At 44.4% G+C, this 20,696-nt stretch overlaps 2 protein-coding genes across 5 annotated transcripts in view; one reads left to right on the top strand and one right to left on the bottom strand.

The window, feature by feature from the left end:
* The window catches only part of SQSTM1 (sequestosome 1), a 73,436-nt gene extending 72,024 nt beyond the window's left edge, over positions 1-1,412 (top strand). For all 3 annotated transcript variants that reach the window (XM_043910694.1, XM_043910693.1, XM_043910692.1), the window contains one exon: positions 548-1,412. In XM_043910694.1, coding sequence (XP_043766629.1) covers positions 548-705 — 158 coding nt within the window. In that variant the 3' untranslated portion in view covers positions 706-1,412. The remainder of the gene's footprint in view (positions 1-547) is intronic.
* A 17-nt stretch (positions 1,413-1,429) lies between these two features.
* Positions 1,430-18,616, bottom strand: LOC122699133 (MRN complex interacting protein). 2 transcript variants are annotated; one of them, XM_043910695.1, is made up of 8 exons: positions 18,348-18,616; positions 16,389-16,448; positions 10,058-10,146; positions 6,039-6,114; positions 4,665-4,822; positions 3,535-3,622; positions 3,183-3,344; positions 1,430-2,078 (listed from the first exon to the last, which is right to left on the bottom strand). In XM_043910695.1, exons 1-8 carry the CDS (start codon positions 18,411-18,413, stop codon positions 1,599-1,601), a joined length of 1,179 nt encoding a protein of 392 aa, XP_043766630.1. In that variant the 5' UTR covers positions 18,414-18,616; the 3' UTR covers positions 1,430-1,598. The 2 variants fall into 2 exon arrangements, with proteins under 2 accessions (XP_043766630.1, XP_043766631.1); XM_043910696.1 differs by having other exon boundaries at positions 3,183-3,284; positions 18,348-18,491.
* Positions 18,617-20,696: the final 2,080 nt, after the last annotated feature.

Genomic DNA, 20,696 nt, shown 5'->3' with positions numbered 1-20,696 from the left:
GCAGCCTGGAGAACACACACTGAATAAAAGAGGCCACTCACACCCTGCTCTGGTTCATCACTGTCACATGGCAAAGACGTTTAAAACATCATTCAGGTGGAAACCCATCTAAGCACCAAATTCAGCCCTTGGGCTGCCAGTACTTACCTTCTCTGCCTTGAAGCAGGGAGTGGCAAACTATGGCCTATGGGCCAATAATGATTTTTTCATTTTTATGATGGTAGGAAAAAAGTCAAGATGAGAAAATGAGATGAAATTCAAATTTGTGTTCATAAATGTAAGTTTTTTTAGAACATAGCTATGCTCATTTGTTTACATATTATTTGGCTACTTTTATAACTTCAACAGCTGAGTTGAATATTTGTGACAGAGAGCAAATAGCCTGCAAAGCAGCTTAAAATATTTACTCTTGATTTTTTCCAGAAAAAGCTTGACAGTCCCTGCCTTGAAGGGAGCCTATGAGGGTTAAAGCCTTGTAAAAGGGCCAGGTACAGGTCACATTTGGGGCGCAGTGCCTCCTCATGGCTGTTGTTACTCTCTCTGGCAGAAGCTGACCCCCGGCTGATTGAGTCCCTCTCCCAGATGCTATCCATGGGGTTCTCTGATGAAGGCGGCTGGCTCACCAGGCTTCTGCAGACCAAGAATTACGACATCGGGGCTGCCCTGGATACCATCCAGTATTCAAAACACCCACCACCTTTGTGACGATGTCTGCTCACCCATTCTGTGTCCCCTTTCTTGTCTCATAGTTGTGTTGAGTTAGTGTAGAACCCCAGTGCCTCTAAGTGCCAATTTCTCGTCATTCTTTTTTCAGAATCTGGGGGGTGGGGATGCACAAAGCCATCTAGGGCAGTAGAACAAGTGACATGAGGGGGGAGTGCCAAGTGTGTGAGTGCTGATTCTGAGAAACATTTATCAGTTTCCCATGGATGTCTGGCTCCTTGCAGCGAGGGGAGCCCCCCTGGGGCAGAGCGAGAGACTCCTTGCTGGGGAGGACGTGGAGACCATACTGCATCCTATCCGCACTCTCCCTGCAGGATTATACCAGCAGTCCAGAATAGATCTTGCCAAATGGCTTTCTGGTTTTTCTTTTTTAATGACTATAGTACACTGATACGTAATTGATTTCCTGCTAGAAATTTGATATACTCTGAATTTAGCTAAAGTATCACCAGCATTCAGTTGGGGTGGAAGAGGCTGTTCTGTAGTGATTACAGCTCAGGACTGTGGCTAACATCTGAGAATAAAGAAGGGCTGACGGAGGAACTGATGTTCAGAGTACTGCCTACTTCATAACCACTGTAGTTACCATTTCCAAACGTATTTGCTGCTTTTAATGTTAAAATCGCTTTGTAGCCATTCTGTTATATTTGTAAACAATTTTAATTAAAATTATAAGCACTTTAATCAAAGATGGTACAAGAGGCAATCTGTTTGATGGTCATATTTATTGTCGCTTCTTGTAGTTCCCATAAGTCATCCTTAGTCCTACTATTTGAAAGCAACTTGGGGAACCCTGTTTTCAGTGGCAGAGGTCACAGTGAAGTGAAGGGTTCATGTAACAAATATGTCTACAAGAGTAACATACTAGTTTCAACTTACAGATCATCATCGAAGTCCTCTCCAGTTTTAAAAAGGTCACATAGACGCACGAGTGAAGAACGTGCCTGCACCCCTTTGACCAAGGGCGCACCCTCTGCCCAAGGGCCTGCACCCTGTGACCGCTCAGGGATCCTCCCACAGAGCCTCTTGGGCCCAGGCATGGGAGTGTGTGTGGTCTGAGGAGACTGGCGTGCACCGGGGATCCTGCAGAGGCCTTCTTCCCTGGGAGTCTGGGCCCTGGGGGTCCCCTGCTCAGCCTGTGCTGCCTGGATTGGCCAGAGGCCTCTCTGGAGAGGGGTAAGGGGCTCTGTGTCCAAATGTGAGCTGTTTCCAAGTGGCATAAGACATTGTTCCCACTTAGACACGGTCCTGACCTGCTGGGCAGGGCACGGTGGTTCCCCCTGGGGAACAAGCTCCACGGTGTCCTGGTCCTCACGACTGCTCCCTCTGCCCTTCCCTGCCAGGCCAGCATGGTCCTGCAGTGGGAACACAAGGCGACGGCACGTTCTCCCTTCAGAGGAACAAGTGCCTAGCAGACTCAAGGGACAGGGAGGAGTGGGTCCTGGGCCCGTGCTAATCTTGGACGGTACCTCTGGGCACTGACAATTTCTGTTCCATGTTGTCTACTATCCTGTAGGATGGCAGGCTAGGGATATGCCTTGATTTTGAGATTAAAGCACAGGAAATAAATGCCCTCTCTCACTCCAAATTCCATGACCAGGCTTTCCAAAAGAGCAAGATGTTCTCATGTGATCAGTGGATCTATCTCATGGGACCTTAGAATCAGATGAGGGAGTGCCTGGGGCGCGAGCAGGAAGGACCCTAAAACCGTCCAGAAACACCACGTGCTCATCGCCAGACAGGGGGAAAGGTCTCTCTATAGCCATGTCAAGGGTTTTAAAGCTGTAGATACGGGATGTAACGGTGTTGCTGGGGCCTGGCTTCTCCCTTCTCCCTCAGGAATAAGGGTCCACTGAAGACTGAGTGTCACTACCTAGAAAGGAATGTGAAAGCAATGATAGGAGGGACCCTGCAGCACCACCCCCAGGTAGCACGGAAGAGGCTCTGGGTAACTGGTAGCAATCAGAGACTGCCAGCTCTGGGGCTGACTTGCTGTGACCTCTTTGGACCTGTGCCAGCCTTGATTCGTCACCTTCAAAACGAAACAGGCTTGTGGTGAGCATTAGACAATGCAGTTAAAATGTTTAGCCCAGGAACTGGTACATCAGTAACTGTCACACTCAGTATTGTATAATTTGAAGATTCAGGGCTATACCCTTACCTGGGGGTCACAGAGCTAGTTAGTAGCAACACCAAGTTTGATCTCTGCCTTTTGGCTTTGAATGGGTGCTCTCCCCTACTGTCTGAAGCTGGTCAGGTCAACCCTGGCCTATGTTGTGCAGCAGTGACATATGCCTGGCAGAGTTCCTCTGTCTGGATGCCTGTGGCTCCTATGACAGCATAAAGCAAAACCCTCATTCTGTGGCCTGGGAAGTATGGTGGGGTCTGCTAGGTTTGAAGCATCACTAACAAGAGCAGGTCCTAGGTGAAGAGAGTGCCCCAAATTCACAAGAACCCACCTGGGTAAATGAAGGTGACAGTTCCTCAGAAATCCAGGGCAGGTCCCAAGTTGAACAGTCTGGCGAAGACCTGGCACTCCATGTAGAATGAAGAGGATGGGCCTGATGCAGAAGAGTCCTACTGGTCAACCTCGCTTGTCTCCAAGGCATGAAGTTGCCCTTCTGACCCAGTTAACATGAGTAACAGCAGGGAAACAGTGCAGGCCAGAGAAAGGAGTTGGCTTAAGACATAACAAGACACATGGGAAGCTGGACTTTGGGGACGGTGGTGGGGGGGAGGGTATAAGTCTTTCAATAGTCCAAAACACAATTAAAAAATCCAGCGTGTGCTCAATGGCCATGGGACACTGACCTTCAAGGACTTCAAGGTGACCTCACAGTTTCTGGAGTCCTGGACATCAGGGCCGCATGGAGGCTGGACTGTGCTCTGGTTCCATTTCCTGGCAGAGAAAGTGCTGTCAAGAATCTAGTCCTGGGAAAACTAGTCCTGGTCCAGTGGTAAAGATTTTGCATTCCAATGCAAGGGTATCTCCCTGGTCAAGGAGATCACACATGCCTCCTGGCCAAAAAACCAAAACATAAAACAGAAGCAATGTTGTAACAAATTCAACAAAGATTTTTAAAATGGTCCATATTAAAAAAAAATCTTAACAATGTAAAAAAATGATCCAGTCCTCCTTGTAATAATCTATAATGGAAAAGAATTTCAAAAAGAATACATATATGCACACACATATGTATTCCTACTATTATATATATAACCAAATCACTTTGTAAACCTGAAACTAATGCAACATTATAAAGCATCTATACTTCAATAAAGTTTTTACAAAACACAACCTAGTCCTACCACTGAGCAGTGGTCTGATCCTGACTTGGTGGTCACCTGCTCTGACACCTAGCACCTTGCCATCCCTTACAGCTTCCCAGATGGCTGCTCAGCTTCTGCCCTACTGCCAACAACAGGTTGCCCAATGACATCCAAGTCAGTCCATTTCTCTGCTCCATAGCTTGTAGTTGCTAGAAAGTTCTTATTTTGAACTGGAATCTACCTCCCCAAAGCATCCGCCCTGGAAGAGCCAACCTACATCTAGATGAGGCAGTCTCTCAGCAAACTCACTGAAATGCAGGTTAAGCTGAGAGAGGAGACCTGTGACAGTCAGGTCTTTCCTGCTCTCAGCTAAAATCTCCCAGGCCCATTGGCTTCCCTGGCCACACTTCACTTTGTCAACCTCGAGTTCCTCCCTGAGGTCAGCGCAGTCTAGATGTTCTGAATCAAGTGAAATCCCAAGAGGCGCCTCTGCAGGCATCTTGCTCAGCCCCCACCTCTGAGCCTGGTGCCTGGCCAGGGGCCTGTGCTGACGGTGTCTGCTGGCTCACAGCCCTCAGGCTCCCTGCCAACCATGGCAGCTGCCGGTCTGCCCCAAACCACGGGGCAGTTAGGTGGGGGTGGATGAGGCTACGTGGTGATGGGCTTGGCACCTTTTCCGAGGCAGGCCTGTGCTGGACAGAGGGTCTGGCTTTTCTCTCTCGGATGAAGGCTGTCTGTTGAAACACACTCCTCCTTCTTTCAGCCCCAGTTCTTCGGAGTCCCTTTCCAGATACTTCAGCCAGCGGTTCTTTGAGGGCTGGAGTTTTTCCTACAGAATTGGGAAGTAAATTTATTCTCAAAAGTAGGCACCTTTACCGAAAATCCCCCAGTGCAACGCTGAGGCCCAAGGGGCTCAGGACCCATGCCTACACCACCACCAGGAAAGGAATTTGACTGGCAGGTAATGGGAGAGAGAGGTCCTGAACAGAGCACACTGGCACACACCTGGGGAAAGCTTCAAACCACAACTTACCAAGACCTTTGCAAATGTCCACACTCCCCGGTCCAATAGTTTCAAATGAGGATGAAGGCATAAAGATGCTCATTAAAGTGTTACCAATAGTAGCAAGTATTTATAAGAGCAGAAGTTTGGTAAATGCCCAATAAGAAGGGAATAAATATTGGCAAATCCACTATATTCTGTAGATACTTTTTAAAAATGTAAATAGTTGAAAGCTATATAGCAACATAAAAGATACAAGTGAAAATTCCAGGATGGTGCAAACAAGTATTTCTTACGGAAGCAATGATGAAAAATTAAGTCTGTAAGTAAAGAAACTGAAAGTATAGACTCAAAAACATGCAAGAGCTGATGTGTTAAAGTGGTGTGCTGAAGAGTACCTCCCTATTTATAATAAAAATATGAAGAGAACCTGGAGTGCAGACGCTGTCAGCATGATTTTGTGATCAAAGGTGGAGATCCTCCAGGGAGCCTGTCAAACAGTTGTCTCCCCTGTCCCTGGCAGGACCGTGTTCTCGTATCCATGGCATCTTGGATGTCCCAATGGTGTCATCTGCTCAGTCACTGGAGCTCTGACACACAGCCCACCCAACACTGAGCACCTACTTTGAGGCCTCGGGACAGAACAACAGAACGGGAGCCTGTTGCATGGCTTCATCCAGAGAAAGGGAACATGGAAACCCAGGCACTTTACAACAGCATCCTTTCCCCGCCTAGGGTGTTTCAGAACAGGGGGAAGAGGACAAGGAGGTGAAGTTCAAGTTAAGTTCAGAAGAATTTGCCAAGCAGCCAGAAGAAAATACCTTTTCATAGTATTGCAAATATTTGTTTACATGGCTGTCTACACACTTATAAAAGGGAAAGGTTTATTCATTTTTGTATTCCCTGCAGCTTTAAGTCAAGTTTTCATCAGTTAGTGACATCAACATCTGTTGACAGAACAAACGATGAATGAATGAACAAACAGAACCTCTTTGTGACAGCTGGCTCCGGTAGCTGGGCTGCGATGGTGCTGCTGGCTTACCTGTGGACTTGCACGGGCAGCCTGCCAAGGATCCACGTTTTCTTCCTCATTGGCACTTACAGATTCTCCCAGAGACCTTAGGGAAAGATTGTACAACTGTTCTTTGTAAAATGACCAGGAAGATGAAGGACAGTGAAGATGGGAACAGTAGGCTGCACAGACTTAACAATGGCTATCAAAGCCTGCTTAGGGGAACTTATTGACTGAAATTTTCTCTGTTGTTTCGATGTTTGGACATCTTCCAGCAGTTCAGAAGGCAGAGGGACCATCTGTCCCTTGGAGCAACAGGAAAAGTGACACAGGGCAGAAGGGGTGCTCTTCACTCAGACCAGAGTTGGCATCATGGCTTTGCCAAAGACTGGCTGTCATAGACTGTGTGGCTCTGGGTACATCACTGTATCCCAGTTTCCTAATTTACAAATGGGGATAATAATGCAAGGGGACTGTGAAGATAAGTGAGACAACACATGTGCACCTGCCCTGCTCAGGGCCTGAATACAGAGACTAATTCAGCTGAACTCTGACAGTCCCTCCCATCAGCAGTGGCGATGTCCCCATTGCACAGGGTCACAGGAGTGTTATATCTCAACCGCTACGAGACAAGGCATTTTCCTCAGTTAGATGTGTCTTCACCCAGCCTCCCATGGATAGCAGGGGTTTTTCATCACACAGAGAACACAGTGAGGAGCCGGAGCCTCTGCAGCCTCGAGTGGAGCCGGACGGCTAATTATTTATTTTTTATTTATTTATTATTTATTTATTTTTTATTTTTTTTTTGTCATACATTGATATGAATCAGCCTGGATGGCTAATTAAAACACGCATTGTTCAAGGGCTGAAGGCTAGCACCGAAGCCACAACCACCCATGTCTGACAGGTGCTATATCACACGATCACACTGGAACTCTCTCTACTGACCTACAATGGAAACCCAAGTCCACCAAATGTGGGCACCTCCATGTCAGTTTCTTCATTTGTAAACCAAAGCCAATGATCCTCATGGGATGACGAGGAAGATGAAATGAGATCACGCATGTGAAATGCCTACACTGGATACCCCAGTGTCCAGCTGAGCAGTGCCCTGCTGCTACTGACCAGAACTCTGCCCAGCATACTATGACTTGGGAACTCAACTCCATCAGCAACAGAACCTTTCTCTGCAATATGAAGGTATGGTCTGTCTTCTCACTTCTGTTACCCTGAGAACTGCACATCTACTATTTCTCAGTAGGTGATCTCTCTTTTCTCCAGCTACATTTTAGTTCTTCCCTTTGTTTTCCATGTTCTGTAATTTCATTATGCTGTGGTGTCAAAGGGTGGATTTTATCTTTTAAAATTAACTTACTGAGGTATAATTTATAATTAACCTACCCTAAAATGTACCAAATTAAGTGTTGGTACATTAGATGAGCTTGGTATTATATTTTTGAAACTATTACTCCAATCAAGATATAGAAAATATATAATTAGCAAGATTTAGAAAATTTTCATCACCTTAAAATTCCCTTATCTGTCTCTGTAGGTGAAAACTACTCATCCTTACAGCATCTGGTCTTTCTGTCTGACATCTTTCACTTAGCAACGTTTCTGAGGTTTGCCCATGTCATTTTTGTTGCTGAGTAGTACTCTACTGTATGAAAATACCACAAAATGTATATTCAAAATCACACTGTCTTGATTGCTGTAGTGTTACAGTAAATCTTGAAATCAGGCTATAGAAGTCCTCTAGTTTTGTTCTTTATCAAAATCGATTTGGCAATTGCATTTCTATATAAATTTTAGCATCAGTTTGTCAATTTCATAAAAAAAAAAACTGCTGGAATTTTGACTGGGCTTAAGATGACACTACAGATCAATTTAGGATGAACTGACATCATGACAATACTAAGTGTTTTAATCCATGAACATATTTCATTGTTTAGATCTTTTTTAAATTTCTCTCAGCAAAGTTGTGTAATTTTTACTGAAAATATTTTGCACATTTTTGGGTTATATTTATCCCTAAGTATCCTATTTTTTCATGGTATCATAAATGGTATTTGATTTTTGAAACTGTTTTCCAACTATTCACTGCATTTATATGAAAATAAAATTTATATTTTTGTTTTGTATGTTGACCATGTATCCTTGTGATTTTGCTAAATTATTAGTTCTAGTAGCTTTTGGATAAGTTCATTAGGATCTGCTACAGACAACAATGTTTTTATCCAGTTTGGGATTAGACACGTTTCCTGAATCTAAGATTGTAAGCCCTTTGATTCTGGAAAATGTTCTGTTCATTTCTCTGCAAGTATTGCCTTTTCCCATTCTTTTTATTATCTCCTGCTGGAACTCATCTCTGTATCTTTCATGTCTCTGAACTTTTATATTTTCCACCTTTTTGTCTTCTTCACATTGAGAATGTGAATAATTTCTTCAGATTTATCTTCCACGTCACCAATTGTCTTTAGTTGCACTTAATCTGCTTAACAGTCCACTAAACAGTTTTTGAAAAAGATTTATTTATTGACTCCTATTTCGGCTGTGCCGGGTCTTTGCTGCTACGCTCCGCTTTCTCCGCTTGTGGTGAGCGGGGCTCTCTCATCGCGGGGCCGGGCTTCGCCTCTGGCGGCCTCTCCTGTTGCAGAGCAGGGGCCCCAGGCGCGTGGGCGTCCCGAGCTGCCACCTGCGGGCTCCAGAGCGCAGGCCCAACTGCTCCACGACATGCGGGGTCTTCCAGGGCCAGGGGCTAAACGAGGGTCCTGGTGCTGCAAGGCCAAGTCTTAACCACTGCACCAACAGGGAAGCCACTGCACTTTTAACTTCAATGACTAAACTTCTCGTCTCTACAAAAGTTTGGGTTGTTTTTTTTTTAAGTCTCTTGCTCTTCCTGTATCAACCATCCTCACTTAATTTCATTAAATATATTAACCATACAATATTATGTATTCTGAACTCTTTTTGGATCTGACTTCTCTGTCATTTCTGCTGTCTTTTGCTCATGGCGACATGCTTCCTTAAGTAAGTTAAATCATCTTTAACTTTGGGTATATGTCACTTGGAATTTTATATATCCTTTGATGCCTGGGTTGAAGATGTATTGCTCCAAAACGGAGCAACATTTATCTCTGCTTCCTGGGACAATTTAAAAATAAGTTTGAAGGGCTTCCCTGGTGGCTCAGTGATAAAGAATCTGCCTGCCAATGCAGGAGACATGGGTTTGAGCCCTGGTCGGGGAAGATCCCCCGTGTCACGGAGCAACTAAGCCTGTCTGCCACACCGAGTCTGTGTTCCGGAGCTTGGAACTACTACGGCCGAGGCATCCTGGATTCCACGCCCTGCAACAGGAGCATCAGCCCAACGACAAGCCCACACGCCACCATTATAGAGAGCAGCCCCTGGTCGCTGCCGCTAGAGAAGTGCCTGTGAGGCAATGGGGACCCTGCACAGTCAATAAAACAAAATAAGTCCTCAGCTTGAGACTTTTCACACAGCATCTGTAAAAGGCTGAAAAGTCATGAGAGCTTCCTTGTGCTTACAAGATCCTGGAGCAGTGTTTCCCCTCTTTAGCCAGTGCCAAGGGCAAGACAGGATGGGTCAACCTACCTCGGAGGGGTGCATTTCTAGTTCATTTGTACACCAAGAGTGTAGCCCTTTGGGGGCTCAGCTTTATGTGGTGGTCTCCGACTGACCTTCCCACATTGAACAGACTTTGTCTTTGTCTCTTGCCTCCTTCCCAGCTACATGGAAGCTGCAGGGCAACAGGTTTCAAACGCCCAGCAGCCCAGCTTATTCTCTGGATTTTGGCTTTTGCTTCGTTTTTGATCTCTGATGGCTACTTACCTTCTTGTCATCTTGTCAGTGCCTTTAAAATATCATGGCTGGCATTTTAAAATTAACTTCAGTGGGAAGATTATTCAGTATCTAATTGCCACATTGTTAGACATGGAAATCTAAGGGATTTCTGCATCATATACTCCCACCATCCACTCAAGATGAAAACAGGGCAAGATAACCAGGCCTCTCTCAAACTATCATACCTGAGTGACAGCTCTGAAATCTGTCCCTGCAGCAGGTTTAATTTTTGGACATGGCGTCTACAGTCAGCACCAGAGCCCTCACCGTAAGCCTGAGAAACAAACACAGATATGAAGTTTAAAAAGTATTGACAGAATGCTGAGAAACAGAGCCATTAGAGACACAACTCAGGGAGGCTAAAAATGTACTCTGCAAGGCCTAAAGCACCACTCAGGAACTCAAACAATGATTGCCGTTTCTGCAGTGATTTACAAACTAACAGTCTCAGGGACTAATTTCAGTCAACCTGGCTGCCCACTATCACCCTTAATTTTACATATCAAAGTCAAACTCAACCCAAACCCCAAACAAATTGGTTAATAAACATAAGGAATTCAAAAGAGAAGTAATGCAAATTGCCAATAAACATGAAATGATACTTAACCCTCACTCATAATCAAAACAATATAAAACAGATGTGATACTTATTTTTCACTTAGTACTCACTCATTTGTTCAATAAATATTTATTAAGCACCTATTATGTGCCAGGACCTGAACTAGGGAAGGACAATACAAGAGTGCATAAACATCACTGCCATCACGGAGCTCTGTAGTGTAAGAGACAGACAATAAGCACATAAGACACCTATACGGCCATCAGATGGTGAGAAGTGCTACACAGGAAAGCAAGGCAATGCAGTGGGGGTGGGGCAGAGAGGAGACACTCTCTGGTAATTTTATACGAGGTGTTCAAGAGGTCAAGGGGTGGATCACTGGGAGGGTAACATCTGAGCACAAAACAGGAAGACAAGCGGGAACAAACCATGTAGAGAGCAGAAGCAATGAAACGGAAAGGAGTGCAAACACCTTGAGCCTGGCATTTTGGAGAAATAGCAAAGAGGCCAAGTGGCTGGAGTTGAATGATCTAGGGCAGAGAGGGTAGGAGATGAAGTTTGAGAGTGCAGGCCCCGTTACAGGAAAAGTCAGCCTTATGGGCATGAGATCTGCTCTGCTCTCTTTACTGAAATTCTTAATAATCTCATCTTTGAACCTGTGTTGTGTAAGTGAAGTCTGATGAGAAAACATGTTTTTAAGTCGTGACTAGCAAATGTGTCCACTGTTCCTTGCCACTCTGTTTGCACAGAGATTGCCCGATGCCCCAGAAGCACAAAGTTCCAGTGAACTCACAGGGTGTGAAAGTCCAGTGAGACTCCAGGTTCAGGCAGCGTGCGCTGTCTGTGCCCAAGTACGTGAGGGGCGCCCGTAGCCTGAGGGGCCAGGGCTTCCAGGGGAACCAGAACCTGCTTCAGTTGCAGAAAGAAGGCAAGGGTATTCTACCAAAAGTATCACCAACCAAGTAAACCTATCGTATCTTTTCTTACTCCTATTACCTCCCTGGAAAACAAATACAGGTATGAAGTTTAAAAAGTATTGACAGAATGCTTTCAGCCTGTGCTGAAAACACCACAGAAAACAGGGACAGAAGCACAACCCACAGCTCCTTTTCTTCTCGGTACTCCCTTACGCATCAGCGAGCGGAAGGCTGAGAGTGTAGGTAGGATGTGTGGGTGTCAAGCAGTGAAGTAAAAATAGTTGAGTTAATTTTGTGCAACATCTCCACTCTTAAGAATAAAATATGTAGGCATATATGAGCTACAAAATAAAAAGTGTGCAATTTTGATCATTCTACATGTGTACTAATGCTCTTATATTATTCTGTGTATGTTCCACATACATACTACATGTTCTTAGCATTTAAAACCAGTGTTGCACAGTCTAAATGGTGTTGCACTATTTAAATGTTAGCTTTTAACATGTTAAAATGTTGGTTAAAACTAACAGTTTTTCTTTACACAGGAATAAATTATATAGTAAATTAAAAAAACAGTAAACAGGGACTTTCCTAGTGGTCCAGTGGCTAAGGCTCCGAGCTTCCAATGCAGGGGCCTGAGTTCTATCCCTGGTGGGGGAACTGGATCCCACATGCTTCAACGAAAAGATCCTGCATGCTGCAACTAAGACCTGGAGCAGTCAAATAAATTAATAAATAGAAATTAATATTTAAACCATTAGTAAATAAAAATATTAGGAAAAGTCAGGAGATCATGAAAGAAGAGCTTAATATTTTAGAACCTTTAATAGCGTTTTTTTTCTGCTTTTGAAAAGGGGCCCCACATACCCATTTCACATCGTCTCCTGCCCTGTCCGGGCCCGGTCTGAAGGCACATATACATTGCTCCAACCTGGAAGGTTGACATGATCCTGCACATATCGGACCCTTCGGCTGTGCTGCTGAGACTGTATGGCTGAAACAGGTGACCAGTCAGGAGGGGGCTGCAAATACTGTGGCAACTCAGTCCACTGTGATAACAAGTGGGCAAACAATGTGATGGATCATATGAAGAGTATAAAAGAAAAAGAAGAGTCAGGGATGAGTTCGAGGTTTTTAGCCCAAACAACTAGAGAGAGACTTGGCAGTTAAGAGATGGGGATGACTGTGGGAAAAATAGGTAGGTGAAAGGGGAGGGCTTCCATTTTGGAATACAGGTTTGGGATGCTTGTCAGATATCCAGCAGACAGGTACGTGGCTAGAAGCATACACAAGTTCGCTGGCAGGCCTGGGGTCTGAGAACTAGTCTCATGGCCACATCTGACTGCCAGAAAGACTGGACAGTGTAGCCTAGTCTGAGAACACTTGAGAATTGTAAGACTGTCTCATCTCAGACCACTAAGGGAATGACTGTAGCTAGAGAAGAGGTGAAAAACAAAACAAAAAACCGAGTTCCAGAGCACTCTAAACTGTAGAAGATGAGGAGATGGGGAAAAAACTAGCAAAGAGGATTGGAATGCAAGCCAGGAAGACAGGAGGAAAACCAGGGGCAGGGTGGCTGGAAGTCCAAGCAAGACTTCGAGGAGGAGGGAGTGACAAACTGACAAATGCCACCAGTAAGTCACGTCACTTGAGCACTGAGAACCAACCATTATTTTCAGCAACACAGGGACCACTGCTGACTCTGACATGAGCAATTTTAGTAGACTGGTGGGGAGTGAAATCCACTTTGGGGCAAGTTCAAATGAGAATGGGAGGAGACGAACTAGAGAGAGTAAAGGCAAAATTTAAAAAGACTGATAACTGACTTATGATTGCCAAGAGGGAGTAGGGTGGGGAAGAGATGGACTGGGAGTCTGGGGTGAGCAGGTGAACACTATTATACATAGAATATGGACCGACAACAGTGCTCTACTGTAGGGCACAGGGAGCGGTATTCAATGTCCTGTGATAAACCGTAAGGGAAAGCAGGAAAAGGATGTGTGTGTGTGTGTGTGTGCACACATACAATTTCTGCAACTGCATCACTTTGCTGCACAGCAGAAGTGAACACAACATTGTAATTCAACTATACTTTAATGAAATAAATTGAAAAATTAAACAAATTCCCCAAAGACTGACAACTTATGTACGGCATAACTGGGAGGGTGTGTGCTCTCTTGCACGACAGAAGCTGCTCTCTGAACACTGAAACGCATTCTCTCATCTGAGAGCAGACGAGGCTACACTGTCCAGTCTTTCTGGCAGCCGGGTGTGGCCATGAGACTAGGCTCTCCCCACTGGAATGTGAACCACTTCCAGATTCTTCCTGGGTAGCTTCTTCCTGATCTTGCACCTTCAGGGGCTTGAGGCAACAGGAGACAAGCCTCAGGGAATAGCAGAACCTCAAGATGACAGGTGCCAGGGTCCCCAAATGGTCACACCAAGTACAGCTGCCCTGCCGATCTCAAACTCTCCCAGGACTGTTAAAAATAGTGAGGGAAACAACTTCTATCATGCTAAGCCACAATCGCGGTGTGTGTGTTTTTATGTGGCCCAGTCAGTCCTAAGCCATACACCACTGCATAAGCATGGGAGGGGCTGAGAGGAAGGCAGACCTTCCTCAAGAATTCAGAAGTACAGGCTGACATCTAAAACAGGTACAGTCATCAGCCAGCCTCCTGACCTGAGGCCCAATCTCAAGGCAGGCCTCAGCTGCCACACTTACTGACAGATGACCTAACTGTCCCCACTCCTACCCATCCCAACTGACAAGACCAGAGGTGGACATCTGAGTCAACCACATCAACCAGATTATTTCTCCCAGGAGTTTATAACTGGGACTCAGCTCTTTCAGTTGGTTTGAAATGAGATTCTGTGGTCTGTGAGCGGAGTATGTTACTGTGAACTGGAGAGAGAGAGAAAGGAAAGGGGTAGGGAGAGAAAGAGGAAGGCACAGCGAGAAACTCAGTGAAGGGAGGAGGACGAAGGGAAAAGAAGATGCTTGTGTTGCTGGCAGCTTTTCAGTTCTTGGGGTTGGTTCTTCAAAGGGCCAAGGGCAAAGCTCTTCCCCTGGATCCCCACAAGATATCCCATTACCTTACCAGTGCATTTTAAATTTTGCTGAAGTGCTTTTTCCTATAATCTGCAACTAAGAGAACCTTGGTTGAAAGAATTCCTCTAATTTAACTTGTAGGAATTTGTCCTAAGGAAATAATCGGTCCAGTAAAGAAAGAGGTATTTCTAAGAAGCTTCACTACAGAGTTCCCTGGTGGCTTAGACTGTAAAAAATCTGCCTGCAATGTAGGAGACCCGGGTTCAATCCCTGGATCGGGAAGATCTCCTGGAGAAGGGAATGGCAATCCACTCCAGTATTCTTGCCTAGAGAATCCCATGGACAGAGGGGCGTGGTGAGCTACAGTCCATGGGGTCACAAAGAGTTGGACACAACTGAACAAACTACACTTTCTTTCTTTCTTTTACTACAGAGTTACTCATAACAATGAAAACTAAAATCAACCAAAGTGCCCATCAATGTGGGGCTGGTCATTTATTCATTCAACAGACATTCCTTGAACAAGCACTATCTCACAGGCACTGTGCTAGGTACCAAAAGTATACAGTAAAATGTAGAAAAAAGGGTATATATGTGTCCATCAACAGATGAATGGATACAGAAGATGTGAAGTGTGTGTTTATGTCTCTGTGTGTGTGTATAATGGAATATTGCTCAGTCATAAAAAAGAATGAAATATTGCCATTTGCAACAACATGGATAGACCCAGAATGTATCATATTGAGTGAAGCAAGCCAAAGACAAATATTATATGACTTATATGCGGAATCTAAAAATAATACAAATGAACTTACTTACAAAACAGAAACAGACTCACAGACATAGAAAACAAACTTATGCTTACCAAAAGGGAAAGAGGGGGAGAGGAATAAATTAGGAATATGGGATTAACAGATATACACCACTACATATAAAATAAACAAGGATTTATTATATAGCATAGGGAACTACATTCAATTTCTTGTAATAATTTGTAATGGAAAAAAACAGGAAAAAAATATGTATAACTGAATCACTTTGCTATATACCTATAACTAACATAATATTGCAAATCAACTATACCTCAATTTTTAAAAAAGTGTATATAAATAAAAGAGGCAAAGCGTTTACTCTCAAGGAACTTACAGTCTGAGATGGACAATACTCACATAAACACACTTGAATATATTTCTGACAGGGAAGTGAGATTAACTAGGGGATGCCTCAACAACAAGCACATAGAGGGAAGCAGGTCTGGATTGTTTCAAGGTCAGAAGGAAAAGCCCCTGCAGCTGAAGGAGGAGAATGATGCGATGAGGCTGCAGAGGTAGAATCAAGGGTTGGAGCAGGTGAACAAAAGGCTCAGTGAGAAGACTGTGGTATTAGAAATCAGGTGGGTCAGTAAGTATGGACTTGGGAAAAAACTGTAATGTGGGTGAAACAATCCGGCTAACAAGAGCACTTACAACATGCTCCCTTCAGTCCGCGGGCTCTTCCACCGCCTGACTACCTTCATACCCTGCCCGCCCCGTCTCACACCCTCGGATCTCTAACAGCTGTCTGTCCATCCCCAGTTAGGGCTGATTACTCTTACAGACCCTGCACACTCCTCTCATTGTGCTCAGTTTAATTTTAAATTATATGTGTGTGTTTTAGTTTCTCTTCCCCTTTCACAAGGGCAGATCTGTACAGGCAATAAGGACACCTTCTTACCTTTCACTGTTTCCCATGCCTACACATAGGAGGTACTCAGTAAATACCGAATGACTGAATAAACAGAGGAAAGTCACCTTCCAGGCCCCGCTCCATCCACTTTACTTCCTGAAAGAAGATGATCTTAGGGAGAAGGAGCTCCCTAGGAGCTAAGGTATCTAATGAACCTGAGTCAATACTGGAACACTGGATTCTATAAGAAACACACTTCTGCCTGGCTGGGTCCTACCTGCTTTCCAGTACAGGTATCAGACACCCTGCTTCTTGGGACTCACCTGCAAAAACGACTGCTTCTTTCCACAAGCTTTGCATGTCCACTTGAGACTCTTTTTCACCTATAATGAAATTTCAGAAATATAGCTACGATAATTATTTGAAACAGTTGGAACTGGATCAGAAATAGTAATTTAAAGAGATCAATGGAGAAGAATAGAGTCTAGAAACAAACCAACACATGTATGAAAATTTAGTATATTATAAAGGTGAAGAAAGAAGAGCCTATTTAATAAGTAGTTCTGGGAAACTGCATATCCATATATTAATAAACAAAATCAAATTAGGTCTCTACTATCTGTGATTCTCAAAAAATTCCGTAACATTTCAAGTCTTGATAAATCTGACTAGATGGGGTCTCTCTTAACATAATAACATGGCTTACTTCCAGCTCACCAATGCAGAATCACCATGAGCATTCCCATGAAAGTCAAGAACAAGTCAAGGATCTGCACTATTATTTACTGTCTTTTTGGATGTGCTAGCCAATAGAATTGGAAAAGAGAAAGTAATTAAGAGGTATGAAAATGGAGGGAAAAAAACTAACCTTATTTATGAATATTATGATTTATTTCTTTAAAACCCAAGATAATCAAATGAAAAACTAAAACCAGTAACATATATATCATAGGCTCTAGGTAGAAGATTAATATATCTTCAAAAATTAATACAGTTTATAAGCAAACATTAATTAGAAGAATAACAAAAGAAAGGTCCATTTATAATGGCAACAAAGAAAATGTTACCAAGAGGCACCAAAGCTGCTTTAACAGGTGGAATAAGGACTTCCCTGGTGGTCCAGCAGTTTACAATCCGCCTGCCAATGCAGGGGAGACCGGTTTGACCCCTGGTCTGGGAAGATTCCACAAGCCTCAGAGCAACTAGGCCTCTGCACAACTAGACCTGCGCTCTGCAACTACTGAAGCCTGCCAGCTACAGACCCTACTCTGCAACAAGAGAAGCCAAGGCAATGAAGACCCAGTGCAGCCAAAAGCAAATTAATAAATAATAATAAAAACTCTTTAAAAAAGAGATGGAATGAGATAGCATGCTTAACATCATGAAAATGTCTAGGTTGATTCATAAAAATAAATACAATTGAAACAAAAATCATCAGGTCTTTTGGAGAAGTACCTAAAACCCTAAAACCTAAAACGATTCTAGGGAGGACAAACATCTCTTACAAATTTAAGTGGGTATATCCTAAGATTCTACTTCTCAGCATCTACTTTCAAACACCATAAAAATATTGTGTACTTTCTACAGCTACATATGCAAGTAAGAAATGAATTAAAAAATAACAAAAGCTCTGGTAGAACAAGCAGTAACTGACTAGCTCTCAGGGGCTAGAGAGCGAGAGAACATGGTATAAAAGGATCTTTGCGACTGGACAGGCCTAGCAGAGGAGCTTGGCCGGCTACAGCCCACGGGGCCGCAGAGTCGGAAGCCACTGGGCACGCGTGCACCGGGTCTTCTTCGTCTGGTTTCAGCTAGCGGGAGCTACTCTCTAGCTGTGGGGCCGCAGTTTTTCATAGCGGTAGCTTCTCTTGTTGCACAGCATCGGCTCTAGGGCTCCTGGGCTCACAGCTGTAGCTCATGGGGCCCATAAGTTTCTGCACATGGGCTTAAGTGCCTGGAGGCATGTAGAATCTTCCCCAACCAGGAATCAAACCCCTTTCCCCTGCATTGGCAGGCGGGTTCTGACCCACTGTACCACCAGGGAAGTCTTGGTTTCTACAAATCTTACAACCAAAAAGCAAAATGCCCCCAAAGACCACAACAACGGGTATGGAGAAGTGACCTCAATAAAACCTAGTTCTCACAACTGATACCATCACTCGTTCAGGCCTCAAGCGCACTCCGCACAGTCTGCGGGCAGCGCGTGGGGAAGAGGTCGAGCCTCTCAAGGCTCCACCTCGTCCCGCCCGCCATCCCCGCGCTCGGGGGAGGGGAGGCCCCACCTGGTGAGCCTGGAAAAGCCTGCAGCAGCAGCATCGAAGGACCCGCGCCTGCTGAGGAGGCGCCATTGCGCCCCCCTCGCCTCCGCGTTTTCGCCGGCTTCCGGGTCCGCCCCGGCCCCGCCCCTTCACGCGCTGCGTCCGCTCCAGCCTCGGCCCCGCCTCCTACGCGCGTGCGCCTTGGGCTGCGGCCGCTGGCGCTCCCGCCCGCCTGCGCGCCTGGGCCGGTGGCATGTCCAGCGTTTGTCAGCAGTCAGCTGGGATCATGGGCGCCCTCAGGAGTCAGATATCTTTGCTGCGAGTTAGGCACTGTTTGGGGTTCTCTGTCTGAGCCCAGGCCGGTTTCCGCCGGACTCCCTGGGAAGGTTCAAGTTGGTGGGGCGGGGTCTCCAGCCGGCTCTTGGGGTCCGGCCTTTGCTGGTCCCATTTCTTCTGCTTCTTCAAGTAGGGGAGGAGCGAGCCGGAGCTCTCTTCCCTGCTCCGGCCGACTCCCTGGGCCCACGGTTGGAATTTGCAGGACCTCTGATCAGAGGTGGTGAGTTAACCTTTGAGCCGGAGCACCGAGAATCCTGCGCAAATAGGCAGCTCACCAGCCCTACGCTTCTCCGAGAGGGAAACGGAAACGCCCGGCGGTTGAAAACGAAATCAGTCCTTCCTGCAGTCCCAGGAAAGCTCCGCTCTGAAGTCCCGTTCAGAGCAGAGAGGAAAGATTGCATCCCTCATGTCCCAACCTCACCGGGACCCCTAACGTCATCCCCCCCAAGACATTCCTACGTGCCTGACAATACAAATCATCTTGTTAAAATTTAAAACGCCCAATTGTGACAAGAATGTGGTTAAAGAGGAATCTTTCTTATAGGATGCTGGTAAAAGGGGAAAACAATCTGGCGTTTATCTCTATCCTAAGAATAATCTGAGTCACCCAGATGTATTATTTATGCACGAATGTTAACCAAAGTATAACAGGAAAAAAGTGGAAATAAGTATTCTAAAAAATGGACCATTATGCAGGTCCATTACAGAGTTTGAAGTGAAAATGCTAGCATGTGTGTTGTTGGGAAGCAAGGAAGTTACTAAGTATACACAATAGCAGTTAGGTAAAACCAAGCATTATTTGTTTACATATAATGTGTATGGGCAAGGGTTATAAATGACTTTTCGTAAGTGATTTAAAATGTTTAATATTTTCCAAATTTTGCACAATATTAGAAAAAAACAATTAACTTAAAAAATTATGTTTGAGACTGACTATACAGTGACCAGAGCCACCTATGACCACCTGTGCGTCAACCGGACCCCCTTCCACCCCCCAGCCAACCACAGCTTCTACAGCATCAGGACTTGGTCAATGACGACCAGTTTCCCACCTTTCTAGACTTCCCCACCAGCCAAGAGGAAGCCCATTATGCTCCCCAGACCAAACACATAAGACATCCTGCTTCCCCACCAGCAGCCTCTGATCAGAGCATACCTGAAGCCCTCCCTTGCTTTCACCATAAGGCCTTCCCACTCTTCTGACTACCTTCTAGTCTCTGCCAAACATAGGTAATGGTGGCTGACTCCTCTTCTATAGCAACCTCTTGATAAATGGTTCCTGTTCTCATTTGGGTGGTTTTTGTTTATCTCCAAGTCTCATCATTGTGGATTAGAGTTTCTGGCAGCTACAAAGAATGTTTTGTAGTTAATGAAAATGGCAGAATAAAAATTTCATAAATGATGTGAGTTCAACTTTGAAAACGATAAATACAGGGGGAAAAACACCAAAGTAATGAATACTGGTCTTAAATACTAGGAAAAGTTGTTCTTCTACTGTTCTGTATTTTTCCCAAACATGTACATTACAACAAACATGTAATCCTTTAAAATTCATATGCATATTTTTTTCTTGGAAATTAAAAGAATGACTTGGTGAATAGTTTGGTACAACAGATCACTTGGTAAGGAGTTTTAAAATATAGTTTATTTACAGAATCCAAATATATTTAAAACTTTATTTTTATTATCCACATATTGTTTAGTGTTACTGTTCTTGTTATTGGACCTCCCTCATAGCTCAGTTGGTAAAGAATCCACCACTAATGCAGGACATGTTCTTGTTATTAAACATTTTGACTATCATGCCAGGTTAAATGATTTAACAGATGAAAGTATATTGTATATTTTTATACACTTATCACATAAAAAGGCTACTGTCCTCTTTTATATTGCTTTCTTTCGTACACTCTCAGATTTATACTTCTACATGGCATATAAAACATTTATTTACATTCCAAATTATTTAAATCTAATTGATTATACTCAATTTGATTTTAAACTGCCAATTTCATGAAATTCTTATGTATATCATTAGTT

Source organism: Cervus elaphus, chromosome 9 (genome assembly GCF_910594005.1).
Source record: "Cervus elaphus chromosome 9, mCerEla1.1, whole genome shotgun sequence".
In the NCBI taxonomy this organism is placed as follows: domain Eukaryota; kingdom Metazoa; phylum Chordata; class Mammalia; order Artiodactyla; family Cervidae; genus Cervus; species Cervus elaphus.
Note: the sequence above shows the minus strand (reverse complement) of the source record. Positions and strands in the feature narration are given on the sequence as shown.

Coding starts and splice junctions, on each gene's coding strand:
- LOC122699133 (XM_043910695.1), bottom strand. CDS start 18,413: ATGGCGCCTCCTCAGCAGGCGCGGGTCCTTCGATGCTGCTGCTGCAGG. Junction 16,449..18,347: donor GGCTTTTCCAGGCTCACCAG/GTGGGGCCTCCC, acceptor ATTTCATTATAG/GTGAAAAAGAGTCTCAAGTG. Junction 6,115..10,057: donor ATTTCAGAGCTGTCACTCAG/GTATGATAGTTT, acceptor TCTTTCCCTAAG/GTCTCTGGGAGAATCTGTAA.